Source organism: Pinus tabuliformis, chromosome Q (genome assembly GCF_031772625.1).
Source record: "Pinus tabuliformis cultivar Carrire ecotype Pingquan chromosome Q, CPIR1, whole genome shotgun sequence".
NCBI lineage: Eukaryota > Viridiplantae > Streptophyta > Pinopsida > Pinales > Pinaceae > Pinus > Pinus tabuliformis.
This window is the reverse complement of record NC_142296.1, coordinates 1,244,590,163-1,244,605,665: the sequence shown is the minus strand read 5'-3', so window position 1 is coordinate 1,244,605,665 and position 15,503 is coordinate 1,244,590,163. Positions and strand designations below refer to the sequence as shown.

At 35.6% G+C, this 15,503-nt stretch overlaps 1 protein-coding gene across 1 annotated transcript; it reads left to right on the top strand.

The window, feature by feature from the left end:
• Window positions 1-902: 902 nt before the first annotated feature.
• LOC149224322 (uncharacterized) lies at window positions 903-6,436 on the top strand. Its single transcript, XM_089388151.1, has 2 exons — window positions 903-2,125; window positions 2,212-6,436. The coding sequence occupies exons 1-2, from the start codon at window positions 903-905 to the stop codon at window positions 6,434-6,436; spliced, it is 5,448 nt and encodes a 1,815-aa protein (XP_089244277.1).
• The last annotated feature ends 9,067 nt before the right edge of the window (window positions 6,437-15,503 follow it).

The window sequence follows — 15,503 nt, the reverse complement described above, 5'->3', positions numbered from 1 at the left end:
TTCGCTCAACCGCGCACCCATTTGGCTAACCAACTCGTCGCACGTCTCGGTGGTGATGCCTTTGGACCGCAAGTCCTTACACCTCCCCTTCCTTGCTTATTGTTTATCATAATATTTGTTAATAATAACAATTCGTCTTAAGTTCATTATTATTATTATTTATTTTAATCATGTTCAATTTTAATATTAATAAAAACATGATTTGTTTCTCTACTCATATTTTAATTATTAAGATTATTAATATTAATTAATTATTATAACTCATTCCAACAAAATTTAATCTTTAATAATATAAAAAATTTAATCATTATAATTTTAATTGATTCTAAATAGCTTTGATATTATTCTAAATAGCTTTAATATTAATATTCATATAATAATAATTATCGCCATAAAAATAATCTTCTTATTATTAGTTTTATTAATTTAATAATAACAATAATAGTTATATGCATTTTCACCTTAATTAATAATTAATAACTAATAATAATTGGCTCCATTAGTTATTTAATAATTAATAACTAATAATTGGTTTTATTAGCTATTTAATAATCTAATAGTTTATAAATTATTAATTAGTCAATTTAGTAGTCATAATTGGTGCTATGCATTATTTAATATTAATATTACAATATGGTAATAATTATTAATAATTCGGAGCGAGATATGCTTTAAAAACGACGGGCAATCGCTCTGCTAGGGTTACTGAGACTGTGTCGGCGGCCTCGGCCCTCTGGGCGACTGAGCGGGCTCCCTTCCCGTGTCCCGTTTGCTTTGCTGCGCTGCGCCTCCGGCTGGGCGATTAACTGCACTGTGTTCTGACTCTAGGATTGGATTCTCGGATTTGCAGGGGCGCTGGGGGAATGAGCTGAGTTCCCTTGTTGTGCTCCTTTGCTGCAGTCATGGGTGATCTTGGGGGTGGGGAATCCTCTCCCACCCCTTCGCTTTCCTCTGAAGAAGCCTTCCGGCGATTATTAACGCAGAAAGGAAAGAAACGTCCTGCCCCAGACATCCCAAAATTCATTAAAAAACTTGAGGAAGTGCCTGAGATAGCCCTGCAAGAAGATCAGCCGATCAAAATTGCTCTTGCCCTTGCTGATAGAGGTCTGGTCGGGAAATTTATGGGGCGTTGGCCCTCTACAAAAACCACGGACGATTGTATTCAACACAACTGGAGGCCTCAGCTGAAGAACAGTGTGATCTGTTATCCAGTAGGTAGAGGTTTCTTCATTTTCGAGTTCACCACCAAAGAAGACCGAGATCTGGTTTTCAGGAATGGACCGTATTTCATGGGAAATCAGGGTCTGTATCTCAATAAATGGACCCCGGACTTCGATCCCTCAGTAGATGTTCCGAAGGAAGTTCCAGTCTGGGTTAGGCTCCCCAACCTTCCGATCCACTGCTGGAGCTATCAGTCATTGCAAAGGATTGGGAACGGACTAGGCAGATTCATTGACAAAGCAGACAATAAAGGCCAATACACTTGTGCAAGAATCTGCGTGGAAGTCGACTTAGAGGCTGGTCTCCCTGAAGCGATTAAAATCACAGTGGGAGAATGGCAACACTATCAAAAGCTGGACTACGAACAACTACCGTTCAAATGTAGAACGTGCCATGAACACGAACACTTCCAACGGAATTGCCCCAAATCCCAGGTCGAGACTAAGGAGGACGAGGAAGGATGGAAAGAAATCAAAAGAGGCAAGGCTATCCCAAGAATATCAGGGAAGAAAAATTCTGGTTCAGGGAAGAAGCCGCAGTCCAATCTGAAGACCAATGAAGATCCAAAAGTTGGAACCTCCACCGGAGGGAACGCAGAAACCATCGAGACTCAAGAAGCACCTGAAAACTCAATGAAGGAAGCAAAAGAAACAGGTACTGAAATAATCACCCCCCCAACCTCAGGAGGCAATGAAGGAAATAAAGATAATGAAGAACACATAAGCCTGGCCTCCGAATCGGATGAAGACTCAGAAGTAAGAACCTATGAATCAGACAGCTCACAAGCCACCCCTATCAAGTCAGCAAGGGGTCGAAAATCCACGAAGAAACTGAGAGAGGAGAAAACCTATCGGGATGTTCTCCAAGGATCCCAAAAAACTCTCAAGGGAATGATGAATACAAGGTCTGGGCGCAAGCAAGGCTCGGCTCCAAAAGGAGCCACATTCCCCCAAGCCAATAAATAATGAAGTACGTCTCTTGGAATTGCAGAGGACTAGGCAGCAAGCTAAAAGAAGATGCCCTCAAAGAGATAGTCAGAACGTACTCGCCTGAAATCCTCCTAATCCAGGAGACAAAGTTGGAGGAAAATCTCCTCCTCAATGCTAGCAAATCCTTCTGGCGTAAAGGTATTGGATGTGCTGTCAGTGCAAGAGGCGCCTCCGGTGGAATCGCTACCTTCTGGGACAGCTCTATCGATGACCTGATTCAAAAATATAGCTCTTCCCATTGGATTCTCACGAAGCTCCTTCATAAAGACTCCGACCATCAAGTAAGTTTGTTCAATATTTATGCTCCTGTTCTTCCTTCTGAGAAAAAACCCTGCTGGGACTCGATTTTGTCCTATCTAGCACTGAACAACCCTGAAAACATTATTATAGCTGGTGATATGAATGTCACTCTTGCTGCAAATGAGAAAAGGGGAGGATCCCCAGTCAGGGACCCAGCAAGAGAATGGGTTGAAGATCTCATGTTGGGATGGGAGCTGGAGGATATCAAGCCCTCTTCTGGGAAGTTCACCTGGTCCAACAAAAGGGTGGGCCCAAATCATATTGCAGCTCGGTTAGACCGATTTCTGGTTCAATCCTCATTCCTGACTTGTGGTCTTATGGCTTCGTCCAAAATCCTGCCAAACAGCACCTCGGATCACAAACCCATTATTCTTGAGCTCTCCACGGATGAAAATCTTGGCCCCATTCCCTTCAGGTTCAGTTCTTTATGGCTTCAGCATGAGGGGTTCCAAGAGATGGTTTCCGAAGCCTGGAAAAGACCGGTTCAAGGTTCCCCCTTCTATGTGTGGGAAGAAAAGCTGAGGGGGCTCAAAAGAAGACTCAAGGAGTGGGCAAGAACGCTGAAATCTCCCTCCTTCAAAAGGAAGATGGCCCTGGACAATCTTGCTTCCCATCAATTATCTTTGGAAAATTCTGTTGTCACCCAAGACCTTCTTCAGAGAGAAATTGACCTGCAAAAAGAATTTCACAAAGCAAGCAGGGAAGAAGAAGAACTCTGGAGGCAGAAATCCAGAGCTCTCTGGTTACAAGCTGGGGACAAAAATACCAGCTTCTTCCACAAGCAAGCTGAAGCCCGCAAGCAATTCAAATCCGTTAAAGAAATTCATCACCAAAATGTAGTGGTTAAGGACTTTGAAGAAATCAAGCGGGCAGCTCACACTCACTTCAAAGACCTTTACTCCGCCCCTGATGAACCACCATTGGATCCCCAGGTCTACCCGATGAATTTGATCCCTCAATGTGTCCAAGATCCTATCAACGATATGCTGACAGCTCCGATTAGCATGAATGAGCTTAGAAAAGCATTGGACAGTATGGAACCGGACAAAGCTCCGGGTCCGGATGGGTTCCCAGTTAGATTCTATCTCTCCTGTTGGGCCATAATCAAATCTGACCTTCTGAGAATGGTTAAGAAATCTCAAACTTGTACAAAGATCGGAGGCGGCATCAATTCAACGTTTCTGGCCTTGATTCCAAAAGAGAAAGGAGCAGCTAATTTCACCAGATTCAGGCCAATCTCGTTGTGTAACTCCAGTTACAAGCTAATAACCAAAATTATAGCCAATCGCCTCAAGAAAATCTTACCCGCCATTATTCCTGAAAATCAAGGTGGATTCATCAAAGGGAGAAAGATTCTGGACAATATAGTGCTGGTGCAAGAAGCTGTTCATTCAAGCTATCATCGAAAGGAGAAAGGTATGGTGATTAAGCTTGACTTGGCAAATGCGTTTGACAGGGTAAAGCATGAATTCCTGTTTATGGTTCTGAATAAAATGGGCTTTTCTTCAGCCATCATTAACTGGATAAAAGCCTGCATTGCCTCTCCTTGGATTTCGCCTTTAGTAAATGGGTGTCCTTCAGATTTATTCCAAGCCTCTAGGGGCCTCAGACAATGTTGCCCATTGTCCCCGCTCCTTTACACGATTCAAGCCTCAGTTCTTAGTTTTCAACTGGACCATAACCTTCAGACTCAAATCCTTCCTGGACTCCGCATGGTTCACCAGGTCAAAGACATTAATCATGCCCAATTTGCTGATGATACGCTATTGTTGGGTGGGGCAAGCATAAACTCAGCTAAATCCTTTAAGAAGGAGATGGACAGCTACAGAGAAGTCACGGGCAGCAAGATCAACTTTACAAAAAGTACAGTCTACGGCTGGAACTGCTCGGTCAAGGAATTATCAGATTTTGCAAGGATTCTCCATATGGAAGGGTCCTGGGCCTGGGACTCCTTCAAATACCTGGGGATTCCAATCTTCAGGACCATTCCCAAAGTTTCCCATTGGATGCCCTTGCTGGACAAGATTAAAAACCAAATTCATGCCTGGGGAGCTTCTTGGCTGAACAATGCGGGGAAGATCATTTTGATGAAAGCGGTCCTCTCAAGTCTTCTGTTATATCAGCACTCCATCCTCCTGGCCCCTAAAACCTTCATCAACAAAATGGAAGTACTTCTCAGGCGCTTCCTGTGGGAAGGGGGAAAAAACAACGAAAGAAGGCTGCATCTGGTTAAATGGGATACTATTAAAAAGCCATTTATGGAAGGAGGATTACAAATCCGCGATTTGGCTGCCCAAAATCTGGCTTTGGGAACCAAGCTCCTCTGGGACATTGTCTCTGGAAAACTTAGTTCGAGCAAGAAGGTCCTGTGGAGAAAATATTTCCATGGGAAGCGCCTCAGATGCCTGGACCATCCTCTTCGTTCCTCCAAAGGTTCTCCTGTTCTTAAACTCTGCATCAAAGCTTTGGAACATTTTAGTCATAAGCTGTATTGGATTCCAGGTAATGGGCAAAAAATAAGAATTTGGGATGATCCTATTCTAGGTGACCAACCGATGAATCAGGTGGAAGAAATCACCAATATCAGAGACTGGCTCCAAGATCGCAATCTGAACACTCTCTGGGATATCTCTTCCTGGTCGGAGGATGGTCTCTGGGAAAGCTGGCATCTGGGGGAGGTCCCTCAGTGGCTGGAGGGTGAAGCCTCTGTTCTATTGGATAATCTTCAAGGGAAAGCTCCAGTAAAAGCTTCTGTTAAAGACAAACGCGGGTGGGGATCTGTTACAGGTTCCTACTCTGCTTCCGAAGGATACAAAAGTATTATGGCCATCCCGAATGCTCCCCCAAATCCAGCTCAATGGAAATTTATTTGGAATTCCCCCTCTCTACCCAAAATTGATTTCTTCTGCTGGACATTAGCCCACAATAGTATTCTCACTCGAGATAATCTCCGCAGGCGCGGAATGGAAGGTCCGTCTTGGTGCAATATTTGCAAGTCAGAGGAAGAAACAACTGATCACTTGTTCTTAACCTGCCCTTTTGCATCAGAAGTCTGGAAGGGGGTCCTTATGCTAAATCCTGATAATTTCGAGCTCCCCAGGAACATCCAAAACCTTTTCCAATCCTGGAGCAAATTATCTCCATTTGGTCTTTCCAAAAATATCCACCTCAAAAATTGCTGGCTGTGGATCCCCAAGTTCGTTTGCTGGAAGATGTGGCTGGAAAGGAATAACAGACTATTCAGAAACGAAAGCTGCAATCCGATCAAAGTCATCACCAAAGTTAAAGCTCTTTTAGGAGAAACTCTGGATGCCAACTCTGCCAAAAAAACTGGGAAAGCTCTGAACAGAGAAGAGGAACTCTGGTTGAATGGTCTGGTCCCAAACCATAAAGATTGTGCTACCATCGCTACCAGCGTCCTCTCCAATTGGGAAATCAGGCTGGAGGAGCAAGAGTTCATTAAATGGAGGTCGGCTCTGAATGAACACTGTCTGTTTTTTGATGGGGCCTCCAAAGGCAACCCTGGTGTAGCAGGAGGCGGCGGAGTTCTACTGAGTCCGGATGGCTCTGAGGTGTTAAGGTTTGCTTGGGGATTAGGCAAGGAATCCAACAACAGAGCGGAGGCTCTGGCTCTGTGGCAGGGGCTCTCTCAAGCGATCAAAGGCAACTTCCTTTCCATTTCAGTCTTCGGGGACTCCAGGATTATTATCCAGGCTCTGCAATCCAAAAAGAACCCTTCTCAGCTCCACTTATCAACCATCATCAGGAGAATTAGACTTATATTGCCCAAATTCCACAAGATCTCCTTCTACCACATCCCCAAGAAATTAAACTCCCAAGCAGATTTGGAAGCCAACCAAGGCGTTCTGAGAAGCAAAAGTTTACTGTCAGTTAACCAGGTCGATTTCTTCTACAATATCCCCTAAGAAGTGTGTTCCCTGGACCTTTTGATGATGACTTATCACCCTGAGTTTATTCTCTGCTGTAAGTGCAACCAAAGGATTAAAAAGAAGAGCGCATATCGTGGTGTTCTGGGAAGATGAACCCGTTAGCTGCTCTGGAGGGATCTATTGCCTCTGGCCCTTTCAGCTCCCAGCGTTCTGCTACAGGTCTGTAGATACAGCGCTGATGTTCCCGTTGCCTTCTGCTGACCATTAGTTTCCAGCAGTGGGATTTTTCTAACTCCGGTTATCAGTAATTTGTAATAGCAGGAAATTCAGGCTCTCCGCCAGTTACCAGAAAAGCTATGTATTCGCTCTATGCCTTAGTGTTGGCGCTTTTTAATAAATTTAACCGTTTATGTCTAAAAAAAATAATTATTAATAATTCATTTTTAATAACAATAGTTAATTAATATTAGTGAGTCTTATTATTATTAATTTTTTAATAATTTATTATTTATAATTCAATTCTATTAGTCATATATTAATATTTAATGGTTGATAATTAACTATTACTTTACCTTATATACTAAATTATTGTCTTATTTCAATAGTTAGAATTAATTCGATTAATAGTGATATAATAAAAATAATCAATAATAAAAACTCATTATATACTTTTCTATAATATTATTAATATCTATCCTCAATAAATTCTAAGGTTTTTGGTCACTATTTCTCTTTAAAAACATTGGTGTCTCTTTCTCTTCATCTTTGTTTCTTGCTTCATGTCCCTAAAAATAGATAAAAAGTCTAACATTTCAAATATTATTAATTAAGTTTCTCTAGAAATATTTTCTTCATTATAATTTTTCATATTTAAAAAATTACTAATTTTCATTTTTCTTAAAAATTTACCTAAATTATATATATATAATAAAAAAATATATTATTATGATAAATCTAAAATTAAAATGAATATAATAAATATAATTTATATTTTCAAATATTTGATGATAAAATACAATTAATAATAAAACAAACCTTACATAAAACATTATTTTCAATTTTATTTTTTAATTTTAAAAATCTTATTTCAACAACTTTAAATTTAATCTTAAAAATATATACCCACTTGAGCCAATAACGGAACTCTATCACCTTCCATTGGAATATGAAAACACCTTTTGGGAAATGTCCTCAAGAAAACCATGAATAAACAATGCATTGTTGGAATGAAATGAAGGGATTACGATGTTATCAACACTCTTGTCGTCGTCACCTTGAAAGTCATATGGTCACCTTGAAACTCATCTTCAGCGAGTCATCTTTAGTGTGATCTATAATGTCTTTCTCCCACTAGAACAAGCCCCCAAGGCTTGGTCCGAGTCACTTCTTCATACTCTTGATCATATGCTCTTCCTCCTCCCAGATACTTTGTTTTTTTTCCTATGTATTCCATTATGTAGTATTTGTGAGTAGTTTATTAGTATTAGATGTATTTATTTTGAATTACCCAATAAGTCTAATATTTATAGAAACAAATTAAAACCCACTATTAAACAAGAATACTCTTATAAACATATAATATATCTAAACTAATAAAATATAATTCAAATATTTATATATTTCTAATATTCAATAAATCTAATATCCCAAAAACAAATTGAAACCAAATATTATATGAACCAGAATTCTTTGAATACTTTTATGAGTATATGATAAAAATATGAAACCTGAAGAACAAAATTACAGTGAAACCAGTTTTAGCTTTACCTGATTTTGGGAAAGTTTCCAAGTTGAAACTGATGCTAGTGGAGTTGCAATTGGAGGAGTTTTGAGTCAGAGACCAATAGCCTACTTTAGTGAGAAACTAAATGAAGCTAAGAAAAATTATTGTTCTTATGATAAAGAATTTTATGCTATTATGTAAGATTTAAAAATGGAGACATTATTTACTACCAAAGGAGTTTATATTGTATTCTGACCATCATACATTACGGTTCATAAAAAACCAACCAAAATTGAACCGTAAACATGCCAAGTGGGTAGATTTTTTACAGAGTTTTAATTTTGTGATAAAACACAAAAGTGGTAAGTTGAACAAAGTTGTTGATGCTTTGAGCAGAGTAAATTTCATTGTACAAGAATTAAAAGTTGGTGTTGTAGGATTTGAAGAAATGGTTGATATGTATAAAGATGATGCAAAATTTAAAGATATTTATGCAGTTGTACAAAACCCAGCAGTTCATAATAGAAGCCAGTGGTTAGATTATTTTATCCAAGTAGGTTTATTATTTAAAGGTAAAAAATTGTGCATTCCCATATGCTATATGAGGGAAAACATAATCAAGGAGAAACACAGTGGAGGATTATCTGGTCACTTTGGACAAGACAAAACCTTTGCTCAGGCAAATGCTTTTTACTATTGGCCAAAGATGCAAACTGATGTTAAGAAAATTGTTGAGAAGTGGAGAATTTGTTAGCATGCTAAGGGGAGAAGCCAAAATACAGGATTGTACCAGCCATTGCCAATACCAGACCAACCATGGGATGCAATTAGTATGGATTTTTTTTTGGGGTTACCTAGAACTCAAAAAGGGAATGATTCCATTTATTTTATGGTAGATAGATTTTCCAAAATGGCACATTTCATTACATGTAAAAGGACTACTGATGCTACACATATTGCTAATCTATTTTTTCAGAAGTTTTAAGGTTACATGGATTGCCTATAAGTATTGTGTCTTTAGGGATACAAAGTTTGTTGGGAATTTCTAGAGAAATCTTTGGAAGAAAATAGGTGCTAACTTTAGTTTCAATTCAGCATACCATCCTCAAACAGATGGACAGATCGAAGTAGTAAACTAAAGCTTGGGAAACATATTGAGAGGTTTAGTGTATAACAATCCTAAGCAGTGAGATTTAGCACTTTCTCAAGCTGCGTTTGCTTATAATGACACTCCAAACCGAAGTAATAGGATGAATCCATTTCATATTGTTTTTGGAATGAATCCAAGAGGTGTATATGAGCTCAAAAATTTGAGTAAATAGGAGACAAGAAGTGCAAAATCTAAAGAGTTTGCAGAGCAGATGCAGAGAGAACAAGAAGATGTCAAGGACAGATTGCAATAAAGCACTGGAAAATATAAACAGAGAGCTGATATGAGGAGGAAAGAAAATGAATTCCATGTGGGAGATCTAGTGATGGTATACTTGACAAAAGAAAATTTTCTTGTTGGGACTTACAATAAATTGAGGATGAAAAAGATAGGACCATGTAGAATTATGAGGAATTTTTCAACAAATGCTTATGAAATTGAATTTCCAGAAGGGATTGGAATATCACCTATCTTCAATGTTGCATATTTGTATCGATACAAGGAGACAGAGTTAGAGTTACAGAAGGAACCTGTAGGAGATGAAGTTCAAACTTTAAATTGCGAAGAACATATGCCAAAGACAGTCATGAAAGAGGTTGAAATTGTTTTGGAGAAAAGAGTAACCGAAAGAACTAGAGGACATGTTTATTTTCAGTATCTAGTCAAACGGAACGGATAAGCAGTGGACGATGCTAGTTGGTTAACAACAACAGAATTACAAAAGCACGGAGTAAATCCTGAAAGTTTGATGAAGAATTCTTTTCTTCCCCGGGAGTCTGATGTAGAAGCATCCAAACTTAGCGAACAATGTGATTGTATGTTCACATGTTGTAGTGAACATGAGATGAATTTCATTGACCTGAGTGGTCAAAATTAGTTTTAGTAGAGAGTGTTGGATCTCTTGTATTTATCTTTACTTTAATTATTGTAATAATTAGATCACTGTATTATTTTTAGACTAAGAGATAAGTTGTAGTATAGGTGTGTGTCAGAGCTTCGAAATAGGGATTTGATTGTTATACTGATAAAAATAGGGATCAAGTTTTCAACGCAGTTAGGATAGGATTTGATTCATAAAATAAGAAAGAATGTAATGAAAGGAGATTAGAGAGATCGAGAATAGAGTGACTGAGAGATAGGTGTGTGAGAGATAGGGCTTGAGATTGAAGAAAGGTAAGAAAACTGTTGTAATCGAGCCGAGAGGGCCAAGACTCTATAATTTCCATTTTGTTGAATAATTGATTGAAGTGTGGTGTGGACGCACTATTCTGGTGCAGAAATTCATTTGTATTTATGTATCGGCGTTCTAGACTTAATCGGGTATTTTTCTTTGTTTAAACACTTTATTTATAAATCACAATCTATTAGTGTTAAGGGTTAATATTGTACTTAAGTGCTAAACCTTTACTTAAAGCATCTTTCTTAAAATATGAATTAATCACATGGATTGTATTTGATAAGTGGGAAGTGGTATCTCACACGCTCAAAATGTAGTAAATGGTATTTGGGAATTTCACGCGATCAACCTTAATGGTTGACACATAGCAAGAGAAAACCACTTTTCTTGCACGCTCTTGACCTGATAACGTTCGTGCAAGAATCCATGCAATATTCCGCGACAACCATTCGATTGGACAGGTCACATCGACAATGGAGATTGTTCGGGTAGGTTGATGAGTGGAGGATGCGATATCCGTTAGGTATGGAGAAGTAAGATCAATGGTGCAGATTGAAGCGCTCAACAAAAGGGAAAGTCAGAGAAGGACCAACAGTGATTGGTCAAGTAAGAGGGACTCTCAGGGGGGAAATTCCACGTACAAAATATGTTTGCGCACAACTAATTGGTTACAAAGTTAACCAGTAGCCTAATTCTAGACTACCAACCCATTTCATCAACCTCCTACATCAATTATCAATATTTTTATATATTTGAAATATTTATTCCAAAAATTGTGGTACATGTTGAAATAAAAATGATATTTTCAAATTTTAAATCACACATAATAGAAACCAGTGTTTTCAAATTTAAGCCACAACTAATGTTTATTTTGAAATTTTTATGTAAAAATAAATTAATTCATATCAAAGTCAAATTAGGGTTTTCATTTTTCCTATTTTCTTATAGTGTTCACTTATGAGTTTTTAGTTAAAAGTAAGTTATTTTGGACAATCTGTAACTTGATAGTTGATGTGGCAATATTTTAAATTCATCGCACTTCAAAGTAAATTAGAGAGCTAGATAACATGCCAAGGAATATTTATTGAAATTTTTGAGGTTTAAAGTGTTTAAGAACATAATTAGGTCACTTAAAACACTACATCAATAATGATGATTTCCTTGCTCACATAGTTATACTGATTAATACCTAGGTTTTTAGATTTGAGTTTATGCTTGCATATATATTTTTAATGCATATCTCAAACGTTTCTAATATCCAAAATATGTTCTCCTCTTGGAATCTTTTGAAATAGTTGACCATTAACTATGTTCTTTTCCTATGAAGTAGTAAATGTCTCTTTCACTTATATTCAACAAAGAAACATAAAAAATAGTAAAATAAATGCATTGAAATTATAAAAAATTTGTTTAAAGAGGAAAAATAACTTTCATGGAATATTATTCTATAATATAAAAAAAATATTTTCATGATTTTTTTTTTTTTCACTTTGCCCCTAAAGTAAACTTAGTAAATATATATATACACACACAATTTGGTAAATCTATTTTTATTTTGAAAAATAAAACTTAAATTACTCTTTTCAAATTAGATAATAGAAAAATTATTGAAAGCTTTAAACTTATATATTTCCCTCTTAAATTCCTAAAATAACAAGCACACTTAAATTTATATATATTTAGAAAAACCTAATAATAAATAACAAAATATTAAAATTTAATAAAATATTTGATAAAAATAATAGAAATTAGTTTATTTTAAATTATATTAAACTAATATTTTATTACATTCATTAAAAAAAAAGTATAAGCAATTTTATTTTTATTTTAAAATATAAAAGTAGAAATTATTACATAATATTTTTTATTCAAAATTGAAAAAAAACTATTAAATTAAATTCTATACCTTTATCTTTATTATTATTATTATTAATTAAATATTTATTATATATATATATATATATATATATATAATATAAGCTTCTTATTAATATTTAACATCTCATTTCGCATCTCATTTCGAAAAACACTTGAGTAGACACTCAGCAGTTTACCTCCTGAAAATGGTATGAGCACTATTAACTTTTAAGCAACCCAAATTTAAGCATCCTAAGTTTGGCATACTAGTTTTGTTGCAGCGCAATAAATCCAAAAAAAACTTATGCATTTTCGTGTTGTATATTACGTTAATATTTTTAAAACAAAATTTTAGATATTTTAATTTAATAATTGTAGATTTAAATAATAAGTTTTAAGGATATTTGAAATTTTTGGTATAAATGATAAACATTTGATAAGTTGATTATGGATATGAAAAATAAAAGTAATGCCATAAAATTTTAGATATTTTAATTTAATAAGTGTAGATTTAAATAATAAGTTTTAAGGATATTTGAAATTTTTGGTATAAATGATAAACATTTGATAAGTTGATTATGGATATGCAAAATAAAAGTAATGCCATTGTTTTAAATTTATTATAGAAATCTTGAAAGTAGTGTTTTTTTAATATGTATTTATAATATATTATTTTATATTCCAGCTAAAACCACTTAAAGCTCAGTCGAGGGTGGCATAAAGACACAAGGGCCTCGTTAAACTATTGGGAGATCAACAAAAATGATGTATTGCAAAACATAAATAACATTAAAGATATTGTTGCTTTTAAGTTCAAAAAGAAATGTCGTGTGAGAAAGATCTAATGGCTAAAAGAAAATTAAGTTATTCTAAGAAGGTCGTCAACCCCACCCTAGAAGATCAAAAGTATCTCTCTATTTTAACTAGCTCAAAGAAGAAAATTAATATAGAAAAGATTAGAACAAATTTTCATGAGCTCCATAGTGAAACAGGTTGTTGGGCAGTTCCTAAAATGCCATGGATGGAAAGGATCTGCCATATGTGAGAATAGGAACATCCAGGATGAAAACCACTTCCTCTTAGAGTGCCGCGCGTACAAGGACATTAGATCTCAGTTTCACAATCTTTGTTACAATACTGACCTTCCTAGCCTTTTACAATGTCAAAATTATAGTGAGCTCGGGAGGCTTCTCTCTAAGCTTTCTGAACATAGGAATAAAATCTTAAATCAAAATAAATAATTTGTTTCTTTAGGTCGGATAGACCATTGTTTGGTCTCAGTGGACCGTTAACCACCATCATCATCATCAATTATAAAAATTTAATATATGAATTATTATAATTTTAATCTGTTTAATAGTTAAGAGTATGTGTTTTTTTTTAAATGTTACAATTTTACATATAAAAAAAATACAATATATTTATTTTTAAAAATATTAAGAATCAAATTAATTAATGTTTAAAGAAAATCACTTATGCTACAGAATAAAAGAATTTTATATATTAATTTAATGTCTAACTGAATCTAATTCTAAAACCTAATAAAATTATATTGTTAGTTTTGTAAAATAATTTTATAAAAAAAAATTGAAAAATATTGATTTAGATAAAAACTTTGATGACCTAAATGACCGTAAGTTAATATCTTATTGCAGTTAGAAAAAAGTTTTTTACATCCAACTATGCATATTTTTATAATTAAAACATTTTAATGAATTATTACTTGGAATAGTAAAGATATGTTATTTTTTTAGGTTGACTTCTATGATTTATAAAACTATTAATTAATATAAACATATAGGGAAGAAGCGAGTTACGCTCCACTGTAGCGATGGTCGGTGGCTGTTTTTAAGGTTTCAAGTCAAATCAATGCATTTTTCTCCTATTGTTTTTAGAGTAGCAGACACGATGTAGTTGTGGCAGGGTGCTTCTCGAATCCGGACTAATTCCAGCTTGCGACTTTGATCACACTTTTTGGTAGTCCGAATATGCCGCTATGACTTGGCAGTCGAGCTTTGAGAAATCAGCTGTGTTAATATCAACTCTAGAAACTTCAATATTCCTATGAAAATTGTACATAGCCATGTCGGTAGGCAGTTGTATCTATCAGAAAAACATTTACGGTTCACCATCCATAACTTATCGAGCGAAGATAAGCACAATAGAAATATCAGCCAGTCAATCAAATTGAACAAAATTTGTATGATTTTAAGCTTACCGACAAACAATCTTTTCAATTACGACAGAATTTTTTTAATATTTGTCAGATTTTAAGCTTCACCGATTACAACAAGCTTTTTTTCCCCATAAATTCGTGAAGTTGGGCGGAGTTTACAATTTCGATGAGGAGACTAGATAACTATTAACTTTGAAATGATCAGCATAACTTCATGCTAAAACCAATTTTACTGAAGACTAGCTTTAAATGAATGATGTAGATAACTTTATTAACCAAAGTTCGTTGGTTTTTAGTTGTTAAGGTAAGATAAGTTTATTAACCGAAGATTGTTGGGTTGTTTAAATTTTAGTTTTATTATATTTGATGTTCAAATCGAATGAAAAAGATTGACGATCAGAATGGGTAAATTATAGAGTTAGAAGAAACTCTATAATATCATGTCATCAGAGTGGACAAGTTGGTAAAGAGACATCCAACAGCTACGCCGAAGCGTCCACAACAGTCTTGTCTGCATTGGGTTAGGTAAATTTTTAAGATCGTGGATTCGGTTTTGTTGGGACTCTGAACGACACGTCGCCGCCTTAGCGGGATTGTGGACGGATGGTCGAGATATCATTTCAAGGTGTTATTGATTAGTTAAAAAAATAATTGAAGATAGCGTTTCCAGAGTAGTAGACACAAAGTAGTTGTGGCAGGGAGCTTCTGAATCCGGACCCAACATTTCCAGCTTGTGACTTTGATCAGAGTTTTTGGTGGTCCGAATATGTCGCTATGACCTAGGCAGTATAGATTGGAGAGAAATCAGCCATGTGATAATATCTGCTCTACAAACTTCAATATTCGAATGAAAATTATGTTAAGATATTAATCTTGTTGTTGGTTAGGTGTGATCTTAAGTAATTTCTGGTTGGTTGGTTAGGTGTTAGACACAGTTTAATTTTACTTGAGTTTTACTTTATAGGTGTGGAGTTTTACTCTAGTTATTTATTAATAATTTTTTTTTTCTTGTTAAGACTA